Here is a 12,711-nt window from a genome sequence, read left to right as displayed (position 1 = left end):
TAGGGAATCCCGCACGCTGAATCTGTCGGTTTCTAATCTGCCGGACTGTGTGATTCTTATTCATTTGCCACTTGGATCTGCTCATCATCATTTTTTTATTCTTACATTTGTGTAAAAATAGCGTTTAACACACAGATGTCAAGAAGCTTGCAAACGCTAGAATCTCCCTCTTCTATATGATTTTCAGATCTACTAGTGGATCATCCGTTTCCATCTCTTCCTGTTCTCTGTCACACCAGCCACCTGCATGTCCTCCCTCACCACATCCATAAACCTCCTCTTTTCCTCTTCCCTGGCAGCTCCATATTCAGCATCCTTCTCCCAATATACCCAGTATCTCTCCTCCACACATGTCCAAACCATCTCAGTCATGCCTCTCTTGCTTTGTCTCCAAACCTTCCAACCTGAGCTGTCCCTCTAATATACTTGTTCCTAATCCTGTCCTTCTTCATCACTCCCAGTGAAAATCTTAGCATCTTCATCTCTGCCACCTCCAACTCCACCTCCTGTCTATTCATCAGTGCCACTGTCTCAAAACCATATAACATAGCTGGTCTTGCAACCATCTTGTAAACCTTCCCTTTAACTCCTGCTGATACCCTTCTGTCACAAATCACTCCTGACACTCTTCTCCGCCCACTCCACCCTGCCTGCACTCTCTTCTTCACCTTTCTTCCGCACTTCCTGTTACTTTGGACAATTGACTCCCAAGTATTTAAACTAATCCACCTCCATCACCTCTACTCCTTGCATCCTCACCATTCCACTGTCCTCCCTCTCATTCACGCATATGTATTCCATCTTGCTCCTACTGACTGTCATTCCTCTTCTCTGCAGTGCATACCTCCACCTCTCCAGGCTCTCCTCAACCTGCTCCCTACTCTCGCTGCAGATCACAATGTCATCCGCAAACATCATAGTCCACCGAGACTCCTGCCTGATCTTGTCTGTCAACTTGTCCATCACCACTGCAAACAAGGGCTCAGAGCTGATCCTTGGTGTAATCCCACCTCCATCTTGAACCCATCCATCATTCCTACCGCACACCTCACCACTGTCACACTGCCCTCATACATATCCTGCACCACTCCCACATACTTCTCTGCCACTCCCGACTTCCTCATAAGATACCACACCTCCTCTCTTGGCACCCTGTCATATGCTTTCTCTAAATCCACAAAGACACAATGTAACTCCTTCTGGCCTTCTCTATAGTACTTCTCCATCAACACTCTCAAAGCAAACATCGCATCTGTGGTGCTCTTTTGTGGTATGAAACCATACTGCTGCTCGCTGATCGCCACCTCTCCTCTTAACCTAGCTTCTATCACTCTTTCCCATATCTTCATGCTATGGCTGATCAACTTTACCTTCTAAATTCTTTCCAATATTTGACCAAAAATATTGTAGCAATCACTTGTAAGTAAAATAAAGACATTTACTTTGCTCTCCATTAAAGCTAATTTATCAGAACAGACATTACATGCTTTTATAGCTTGATTAGCACATGCAGCAAGCCTTTTTATCTGATGTTGAAGCTGCCAATGACCATCAGTTGTTTTTGGCAAATTCTTATTCATAACATGTCCCAGTATTGACTCAGTTAATTTACCTCAATTTATGTTAAACAAAAACAAATGAATGTTAGTTCTTAAAGCTGTACTTTATTTAACTACTTTAATTCCAGCAGTGGAGAAGAGATCATGACCTACGTGACCTCATTCTTCTATGTTTCCTCTATTTTCATACTGTCTAAGATCATGCAGATACCCTCAAAAAGCTGCATAGGTTTGTGTTCTATAGAGAAAGTGTCCAACACGGTGGCCATTTCATTACGTCCTCCTAGGCCAGCATGGGCATTTATAGTCCCATTTTGTACTTTTTTAATTGATATATTAAGACCTGGACTGTTTACACAACAAATTCAGACCCCTGGCGCTTCAATACACTGCTTGATTCCACTGCTGTCACCTCAAATAGTCTGGTGCGACATGTATGGGCAGTGTTGTCATGATATGTCTGTCCATGGATGTAACTTGATATGTACAACTTGAAACTTTTCACCCGTTTCCTGGTAGGTGCAGGTGAAAGTTTGTCAACAGTTCTGTGCATGTCGTTGACATTTATCCATGGTAAATCTTGCAGGCATCGCGAAAAATATGCTATTGTCAATAGCATACGCCAACAAACAGGAAACTGGTATGATAACTGCAGTAGAAACCGGAAGTCGGTGGACTGCAGTTATGCACAGAGGCCTTGTTTGCAAGTGGGAAGCCAGATGTTGGTATGTTCCCTGGTCGCTGCACTAGCGCCTCCTCTGGTCGGTTGGGGCGCCTATTCAGGGAGAAGGGGGTACGTTCCCCTTGCGAAACTCCTCACTGTCAGGTGAAAAGAAGCGGCTGGCGACTCCGCATGTATCGGAGGAGGCATGTGGTAGTCTGCAGCCCTCCCTGGATTGGCAGAGGGGGTGAAGCAGCAACTGGGATTGCTTGAAAGGGTGGGGTAATTGGCCAGATACAATTGGGGAGAAAAAAAAAGGGGGGGGGGAATTAAAAAAAAAAAACTTGATCCAACTTCATTTTTGAAGAATGGGGATATATTTTACCTCATATGTCTGTGGACTTGTGGAACAGCATTCCAAGAAGGAATAAAGCTGTTGCTATGATAAGATATTTGATATTTACACAGTGTAAGTTTTCTCTGTTGTTTTAGGTATGGGAACTTACAGTGCTCAGTATGAGAGCTTTTCACTCATACATACCACATTGTAATGTTTGCTTATCTTCTCCATGCATGCTCTGTGTTTGCAGGTGTTTCTGGGTGAAGATGGTCAGGTGGAGCTGTATAAAACCATAACCGTCCAGCCCAACTCTCCCATTAACAGCGACCTTCTGCTTGACCAGACAGGAGCACACGTCTACATCATGACTGACACTACTGTGAGTCTTAGCGGACACAGCAGCACACTCCTCCTGGCGGTTTTCATGGGAAATCTCAGCTTATGTCGGGGGAAATGGGTTTATGTATGTATGCATACAGGATGTTCTGACAAGTGGTGGCACGGCGGCGCAGTGGTTAGCGCTGTCGCCTCACAGCAAGAAGGTCCTCGGTTCAAACCCCAGGGTTGTCCAACCTTCGTGGTCATCCCAGGTCGTCTTTTGTGTGGAGTTTGCATGTTCTCTCTGTGTCTGCGGTGGGTTTCCTCCGGGTGCTCCACTTGTAGGTTAGGGTTAATACTCCTGTCTGTGCCCCTGACCGAGGCATGGCAAGAAGAACTGGAGTTGGTCCCCGGGTGCTGCAAGGCGGCTGCGCACTGCTCCTAGCTACACAGCTAGGATGGGTTAAATACAGAGAAAGAATTGCCCCACGGGGATTAATAAAGTATCCATCCATTATGCAAACTGCTTATCCTGCTCTCAGGGTCGCGGGATGCTGGAGCCTATCCCAGCAGTCATTGGTGCAGCATGCAGGGAGACACCCTGGACAGGCCGCCAGACCATCACAGGGCCCACACACACACATATTCATACCTAGGGACAATTTAGTACGGCCGAGTCACCTGACCTACATGTCTTTGGACTGTGGGAGGAAACCGGAGCACCCGGAGGAAGCCGACGCAGACACGGGGAGAACATGCAAACTCCACACAGAGGACGACCCGGGATGACCCCCAAGATTGGACTACCCCGGGGCTCGAACCCAGGACCTTCTTGCTGTGAGGCGACCGCACTAACCGCTGCACCACCGTGCCACCCACATGTACACACATATGTGTATATATATATATATATATATATATATATATATATATATATATATATGCACACACACACACACACACACACACACACTCTCAAATGAACAAACACCCACTGCCTTTTCAGGAACTATGAACACTCACCCAGATGTCTCTGAATTCAAGGCGCACTGCTTGTCCTTTATCGTCACACTATTCAGCACTTGTCAGGTTTGTCGGGCTTTGATACTTCCTCAAGCTGTGTGTGTCCTTCTTACAAAAACATAGAATAGAGGGAGAAAAAAGAGGGAAGGGGTATGAAAGAAAACAGAGAAGCCAGCTGCCTGTTTGGGCCAAGGGTCAGTCGGCCCACGGTGAGGGGTACGAATGCCAGCAGCAGGAACGGGGTCATGCCAAACAATAGTATTGATCGGTGAAAATGGCCTCCATTGTGACGGCACGCTCCCTACAGAGTCCGTGTGGGAAGCTGAAAGCTGATAAATGGTTATAGAAAACGCCTATGTACAAAATGGCTTTCCTCACATCCGGTTTACTGGACTCATGTGTTAATGGCCTCGTGTAAAATTATATGAAATGCAAATCTGGAGCGCTGTTTGAATGTTGTCCCAGTCTTCACTGAAATTGGCACAAAGCCGGCGATATAACCAGCTTTTTAAAGAAGTAGTTTTCTGAATAAAGCTGATATTCATGCAGTGCTACCTATATTATTTATTTTATCCATCCATTATCCGAACCGCTCAACCTGCTCTCAGGGTCGCGGGGATGCTGGAGCCTATCCCAGCAGTCATTGGGCTGCAGGCGGGGAGACACCCTGGACAGGCCGCCAGGCCATCACAGCCCCCCCCCCACCATACACACACACACACACATTCACACCTAGGGACAATTTAGTACGGCTGAGTCACCTGACCTACATGTCTTTGGACTGTGGGAGGAAACCGGAGCCCCCGGAGGAAACCCACGCAGACACGGGGAGAACATGCAAACTCCACACAGAGGATGACCCCCAAGGTTGGACTACCCTGGGGCTCGAACCCAGGACCTTCTTGCTGTGAGGCGACCGCACTAACCACTGCGCCACCGTGCCAAATTATTTATTTCACTAAATTTAAATCCTTCTACTTAGTACAACACAATTATATCAAATAGTTTAATCTATATATTCAATTAATGAATGTTGGTAAATTTAACTTCTTTAACTGAATACATAAATTGAATTATCTGATATAATTGTGTTGTATTATGGAGAAGGGATGACAAAAGCTGTGAGCACAACTCATCGGCTCGGGGACCAGCCATGCCAGTTACCAACACACATCCTACTGCCAGAAGCATGTTTCGAACATCCATTTGTCTTTATTTTAGGTCGACAAGCACCCAGTGGCGGAGTGTGGGGACCACATGGACTGTCAGTCTTGTCTGTCTTCCAGAGACCCCTACTGCGGCTGGTGTGTCCTCGAAGGACGGTGGGTGACTGTGTGTGTGTGTGTGTGTGTGTGTGTGTGTGTGTGTGTGTGTGTGTGTTAAAAAACGTGTAAAGGTTAAAAACATGGCAGGCTCCTCTTGGTACTCTGTGATGTGAGGGCCCAGACACACCAAACGGAGCGCTAGCGAGACGAAGCCCGACTGTTGCGTCGCCTGCACGCCGCAAAGACTACAGCCGACGGGCAACTAGCATGTACGTTCTGCACCTGCGTGAGACGCAACAACTCTCCATACCAGCAGGTGGCGGTAGTCTGTATTCGTCGTTCAAATTTTGAAACCGGAAGACCCGGGAATATTTGCCGCGCGCTAGCGAACAATAACACAAACAATTGCAAGCAGTTTCTAAGGAGCCCAGTGGCCATAAAGCAAATCTTACCTGTTATAACGCGTTTATTTTCGATGTCGCGCCACTCGGTTGGCATAACGTTTTTTCTGTAATGTACTGAGCGGGCCTCTCCTGAACAGCGCTGATCAGCCGGTCTCCAGTTTCTCCGTCCCAGATTGCCGTGTCTCTGTGAAAATAGTTACGTCTTGTTCGGGCGAGAGGAAGACGAGAAACGAGAAGAGCCTTCTGCGTGCGGCCCTCTCTTCTTCGTCGTTTGCTTGCCTTCGTAACTTCCGTTTCTCTTCGCGTACGCCGCTTCGCGGAGCTGAACAGCCAATGGGAGTGATCTCTCTCGCCGACGGGCTTCACCGCCGAAAAGCTGCCCGACTAGCGCTGACGGTGCGGGGACACCCCGCAAAAAACTAGGGCCGCAGACGCCCGCCGGCGACACCGTCGGCCTGGTGCGTCACGGTCTTTAGCATAGCAGGGTAAACACAGCTGCGGATGATAACATCTGTTCAGTGTAGGCAGGGGCGGATCTACAGGGTGGCAACAGGGGTGGCAGCTGCCAACCTCTGGGACACAGTCTTGCCACCCCTGTTGCCACCCCATTTATAAATCAGATAATATGTTTTTAAAGTATATTTTATGTACATGCATGGTGAAGGTCAATGAGACCCGCACCAAACTCATCTCAAACAGAAGTCGCCGATTTAGAATCCCCCCTCCCCCTCACAGGCGCGGATCTACAGGTTGGCAAGGGGGGGCAGCTGCCACCTCTGGGACACAGTCTTGCCACCCCTTTGCCACCCCACTGAGTGTAGGTGTGCCAGAAAACCAACGAACCAACATTGACAATACCAGTTGTTAGTGCTGGCTCTGTCTGTCTGTCTGTCAACGCGAATAGGTGTGCTGGTATGCCGGCATCCAACAAAGTCATTTTTAAGTTTATTAGCTCCTGGTATGTTTACCCTGCTATGCTACCATCGCAGGGTACCATGACCAGTCTGCCATGTTTTGTTTTTTTTGACCCCCCCCCTTTTTTCCCCTCCCCAATTGACCTTTCGTAAAGCCCCGCCCCCCGTAGTTACTGTTGCTATGCCCGTCAAGCGTTTCAGAACTATCCAGGAAGTAGCCGGAAAACACCAAAACATGGGTAAAATTAACAGTAATAATACGTTAGCTGTATTAGCTATCAATAATAGCTAGTAGCTAGCTTAGCTTGGAGCAGACAGGTATTTTTGTTGATTTTGGATAGATTAAGCTGGCCACGGGGTCTGCTATACTGCCAAATCTATTGCCGACATTGCGCTTCTTGCGTTCTGGGTTTCGGGAAGGGAAAGAAAATTACACCCCCTCCAAACTTTTCACATATCTAGTATCCGATTTGCAGATCCCATAGACACACCACTTCAGCATTTTGTTGTGTGTTTGAAAGCTTGACGGACCATTGCTAAAGTAGGATTAGACACGCACCATTCTGGGGCCGTACTTTGCGAAAGGTCAATTGTACCCGGCCAATTACCCCACTCTTCCAAGCTGTCCCGGTCGCTGCTCCACCCCCTCTGCCGACCCGGGGAGGGCTGCAGACTACCACATGCCTCCTCCAATACATGTGGAGTCGCCAGCCGCTTCTTTTCACCTGACAGTGAGGAGTTTCGCCAGGGGGACGTAGCGCGTGGGAGGATCACGCTACTCCCCCTCCCATCCCCCGAACAGGTGCCCCGACTGACCAGAGGAGGCGCTAGTGCAGCAACTAGGACACCTACCCACATCTGTCTTCCCACCCGCAGAGGTGTCTGTAGGGACGCCAGACCAAGCCGGAAGTAACACGGGGATTCGAACCAGGATCCTCGTGTTGGTTGGCAACAGAACAGAATGCTACGCTACCCGGACGCCCCGCCTGCCATGTTTTTAACCTTTACAACCAGCACACTCACTGAAATTGTCTGTGATTTTAGTAACTCTTTTGCTATCATTCATTATCAGATTTTCCAATCTGTTCTCTATCTCTTCCCTTCTATTGTCTTGCCTCCTGTAATGGCGTGCTAGGTGTGGTCAGCGTTGGGAGTGTCAGCGTGGCTCTCTGACGGGCCACTGGTTGTGGAGCTTTGACCAGACACAGCAGTGCCTCAGCATCCAGGACCTCAACCTCTACAACATCAGCAGAGGGGTGAAAACGGATGTAAGGAGGCGACGCATTGATGGGGGAGGTCATGTATGGGGTCATGTATGAGGGAGGGTTGGCGGGTGGGTATTTGTCAGTGGGGTCCAGTGTCCTGTAATTGCCTACCGTCCATATGAATCAATACAGAGAGAGTCTTTCTGTCATCACTCTCTTGACGCCCACCGCCCTCTCTGTTTCTTTCTTTCATATTTATTTCCTCTTGTCATCCGCCTGTCTGTGTTTTTTCCATTTTCTCCACTTCCTTCTTGGTGTGTTTTTCTCGCTCACATTCTTTTTCCATGTCTCTCTCTTCCCTCCCGCCCTCAGATTAGAGTGTCTGTAGCAGGCCTCCCAAGTCTCGGTGAAGGAGAAGCCTACTCTTGTTTCTTCCAGGATACAGAAAGTCCTGCGTTGCTAACCAGCACGGGGGTGATCTGCCCCACCCCTGATGCCAGCAGTCTGACCTCCATTGGTCAGGGAGATGGTGAGCGACCTTTGACCCTTTTCTACCGGCTTTCTACAGTGTGACTATGAAATATGTAATATCCACATCACACTTCAATTATTTTGTCTTCAAAATTTAGTTTTATTGCTTCTGGGCAGCGTAGCGGTCTATTCCATTGCCTACCAACACAGGGATTGCCGGTTCGAATCCCCGTGTTGCCTCTGGCTTGGTCGGGCGTCCCTACAGACACAATTGGCTGTATCTGCGGGTGGGAAGCCGGATGTGGGTGTGTGTCCTGGGAGCTACACTAGTTCCTCCTCTGGTTGGTCAGGGCACCTGTTCGGGGGGGACTGGGGGGAATAGCGTGATCCTCCCACATGCTACATCCCCCTGGCAAAACTCCTCACTGTCAGGTGAAAAGGAGCGGCTAGTAACTCCACATGTATTGGAGGAGGCATGTGGTAGTCTGCAGCCCTCCCCGGGTTGGCAGAGGGGGCGGAGCAGCAGCTGGGGCAGCTCAGAAGAGTGGGGTAATTGGCCAAAAAGTACAACTGGGGAGAAATCCAATATATATATATATATATATATATATACACACACACACACACACACACATACATACACATATGTATGCATGTATGTATGTATGAAAATCCAATATATGTGTGTGTGTGTATATATGTATATGTATATGTATGTATGTATATAGAGCTACCTTGTAGAAGGCACAGGGTGTATGTATCTTTACATCGCAAATGATTCTTGCAGGTCATTCACTAATCCTAGGCTAGTCCTCTCCAGTCCATAGAATTAAGTGTATGAGATTAGGTGTTATGGATATTTGATATGAATGGTTTGTTAATTTTTGCTTGTGATGTACTGACTCCTGGTTTGCCCCCTCGGAAGACTCTGTGATGGTGACCCTGTCGCTGCGCTTCCTTAATGTGACAGTGGCTGAGACAGAGTTCACCTTCTACAACTGCAGCTTAGTCCAGCAGCTCTCTGGACGCAGGCCGTGAGTACACACACACACACACACACACACACACACACACACACACACACACACACACTGTGAAAACTGGATGTGAGCATGTGAATAATAAATACTATAAGTTTGTCACACTAAATGAGTGACTGATTTCTCAGGTGAACTGTCCTGCTGCCATTTGTCTTGTGTGCTACCCAAATCAATCTTCTTTTGTTGTTTTAACAAATTCAACGAAAAACATATGCATGTTGTATAGAGTCACTTCAGGGGAAACGTGCTTACTTTTGAAAATACAGTATTTTGCTGTAGCTCTTGTCCAGAAATAAAACCGACAGAGAAACGTTACATGTGAACTGCAGAAGGGCAAGTTTTCTGTTAATGGACAGGAAAACGTAAATAACCAGAGAAGACTGATGTATTTGTTTGCATGTAATGACAGTTTGTTCAAAATTAAAAGATGTAACCTGGGTGTCCGGGTAGCGTAGCGGTTTCTTCCGTTGCCTACCAACACGGCGGTCGCTGGTTCAAATCCCCGTGTTACCTCCGGCTTGGTCGGGCGTCCCTACGGACACAATTGGTCGTGTCTGCGGGGTGGGCAGCCGGATGCGGGTATGTGTCCTGGTCACTAACGCCACCTTTGTTCGGTCGGGGCGCCTGTTTGGGGGATGGGGGGGTAGTGTGATCCTCTCACGTGTTATGTCGCCCCGGTGAAACTGCTCACTGTCAGGTGAAAAGAAGCGGCTGGCGACTCCACATGTATCGGAGGAGGCATGTGGTAGTCTGCAGCCCTCCCCAGATCGGCAGAAGGGGTGGAGCAGCGACCGGGATGGCTCGGAAGAGTGGGGTAATTGGTTGGATACAATTGGGGAGAAAAAGGGGGAAAACAATTAAAATTTAAAAAAAGATGTAACCAGGGCACAAAATGCCAAAAATAGCACTTTCCTCTATCTCGAGTGTTTAATATAACTCACATATGCAACCTTGAAACCTACAACCTCGGTCTAACACCTTGTAAGTGTTTTAACAGTTGAAATACGTTCATAAATAATGTTAGTATGTTTTTTTTTTCACCATTATAAACCGCTTTGTAACATCTTCTCACTTCGTCACCACCATTTGCAGCATTTTTTGTGATGTTGTATTCATTCATTCATCCCCGTGTGCTTTCAGATGTCAGGGCTGTGTGAGCAGCCGCTGGGGCTGCAACTGGTGCATCCACCAACACGTCTGCACACACAAACACACCTGTGACCTGGGGGTCACCATCTACAACCAAAACGTGAGTCACCCCACAATCTGATTTCGTCATTATTCAGCTAGCTAAACCATGAAGAAGATGCAGAAGGTCGAGGTGTTGTTTCATCCGCTGGTTAATGCCTACGTCATGGGACACAGATATGACATCACAGTTGTATTGATCAGTGAATAATAGTATTGATCACTCTCAGTCTGCTTTGTAAAGAAGCCTTTATCGTACATTTTAGTTTACCCTTGGCCTCCTGTTTCCTGTGTTATATATCCTTTAATGTATTTTGTTTTTAGCATGAATTTCTTTTCTGTCATCATGTCAGTTGAATGGATTTGCATACCCTTTCATTTTACCCTGATTTACATCTCCCTCTTCCCCTTCACCCCTCCCTCTCCTCTTTTCACCACTCTTTCCCCTCATTTCCCCCCACCCCATGTCCGACCCTCCTTTCCCCTTGTTCATTGTCCGCTATGTTCATCTTCAAGTTCAGACCACAGACACCCACCACCTCACTGCCCCCTTCACCCCCCACTGTCCTGACTGCCACCACAGTAGCCACAGCGCAGCCCCCAACCTCAGAGCCACCTGGCCCCACTATACTAGCAGCTGCCCCCTCATCCGCAACCACTACACTGTCACCCCCCACCTCCCGACAGCCTGTCACTACATCCAGTCCATCACCTACTACCCCGGCAAGGACTTCTCCTTCCACCAGCTCCTCTGTCCAGGCCACCTCCGCCCACCCGAAGGTGACCACCCCAGGTGGATCCCTCTCCGAAGGGGAGACAGTGGCAGAGGTAGAGGAGGGAGGTGTTGACATGACTGGAGGCTCTGAGAAAGATAAGCTAGCCGGTGATGATCTGGTAACTGAGTCTGAATTTGTGGATATCTCTGATCGGACAAGGACCGTTCCAGGATCCCCCAAGACTACGATACCCAGCAGCACTAGCGGCGAGGCATACACCGACGTCGGCGTTGTAGAGCCGTCAGGTGAATCTGTGAGCTCCTCCTCAGGTGTCAGCTCAACCACGTCAGGCGAAGTGTCGCTGTTAACAGTGCTAGTGTCAGATGGTAAGGCGACCGGTTCCCTAGCCAACTCTGAGGAGAGCGACCCTGTGGACTGGGTCAAGGAGTGGGGGAACGGAGGAGGGGAGATGGAGGTGGAGATGGATACGCCGGGTCTTTTTGCCACGGGCCGAACCGCAGCGGGTGGCGGTGGAAAGTCTTTGATAAAAACACAATCTCCTGAGCCTAATATCAACCCCAACGCCGATTCTGCAAAAAACTACCAGTCTGATCCCCCGATTGACACTGAATTCATGGTGAGTTGAGAAACTCGGTGGAACACCGTAGACATCCTACTATTTACATGCTTCAGTCCCTTTACAGGAGCTCCCTCCTGCAAAATGCACCTGACAAGATGTAGTTTTTATATATTATACATAATTTATCTGAAGAAGCTCTTCTGTCAGACACACAAATTACATCACCATGTAAGCCCCTTAACCAAAGAGTAAGGAGGTTTGGGGCATAAACCTCACAGGTCTTGACAACTACCATCTCCATACCACTTTCATCTGGCTCATTCAAGTCGTGTCTGGAAAAAGAGCCTCGAACTAACCCAGACTAAAGGTTTCTCGCCATTGACTAGTTGATTTCCCATCATTTCCTCCGCTGTATTTTAGTGGTCAACCTCCCTTTATGTTCAGCCCGTGTGTGTCCGGTGTTGCATCACATAAGTACGTTTTGCTTGCTTTGTTGCGAGCGAGTGTTTTTGGAACTGTTTCGCATTTTTCTGTTTCTTTGCCTGTCTTCGTTGTCACCATAGCTCCGTGTGTTTCGGTTTTGCGTTGTTTGGGTTGGTTTCAGCGTTTGCTATCACTGCCTTGCTGTGGATTGTGATTTGTTCTTTCAAGGAGAGTAGATAATATTTCTTGTACTGGTTGATCCTGAATCAGCAGGAGTGTCCGTGTGTGGAGAAGGTTCAGGGCTTCTCGCTCCTCCCCGTCAACGTGGAGAGGAAGATCACCCTGGTGGGACAGCACCTCCACCTATTTCAGGTACTGCACATCAACCTTTAGCAGTCCTCTACCTAAATCCCTTTCTCATATCAGCGCACTGCTTTATACTGCTGCGCCCGGTGGGCCCTGGGGCCGCGGCCCTGACCGGAGCTGCACCCGAGGAGGAAGCACCAAGGGCGGTCTGAGAGGACATGGAAGCGGGGCAGGCTAAGCTAACTGCTAGCCCATGCAGACCGGCAGTTCCGACAGTCAACCTGGCTGGCGTTTGCTC

The 12,711-nt window shown here is 48.4% G+C and overlaps 1 protein-coding gene across 1 annotated transcript in view; it reads left to right on the top strand.

The window, feature by feature from the left end:
- LOC130130139 (plexin-B1-like) overlaps nt 1-12,711 on the top strand; it is a 91,975-nt gene that overhangs the window by 26,332 nt on the left and 52,932 nt on the right. The window contains exons 6-13 of the mRNA XM_056299874.1: nt 2,811-2,939; nt 5,123-5,223; nt 7,620-7,752; nt 8,062-8,218; nt 9,086-9,194; nt 10,341-10,449; nt 10,905-11,741; nt 12,381-12,479. Coding sequence (XP_056155849.1) covers nt 2,811-2,939; nt 5,123-5,223; nt 7,620-7,752; nt 8,062-8,218; nt 9,086-9,194; nt 10,341-10,449; nt 10,905-11,741; nt 12,381-12,479 — 1,674 coding nt within the window. The remainder of the gene's footprint in view (nt 1-2,810; nt 2,940-5,122; nt 5,224-7,619; nt 7,753-8,061; nt 8,219-9,085; nt 9,195-10,340; nt 10,450-10,904; nt 11,742-12,380; nt 12,480-12,711) is intronic.

This window comes from Lampris incognitus, chromosome 2 (genome assembly GCF_029633865.1).
Source record: "Lampris incognitus isolate fLamInc1 chromosome 2, fLamInc1.hap2, whole genome shotgun sequence".
Classification (NCBI taxonomy): domain Eukaryota; kingdom Metazoa; phylum Chordata; class Actinopteri; order Lampriformes; family Lampridae; genus Lampris; species Lampris incognitus.
This window is presented reverse-complemented; position numbering and strand designations above follow the sequence as displayed.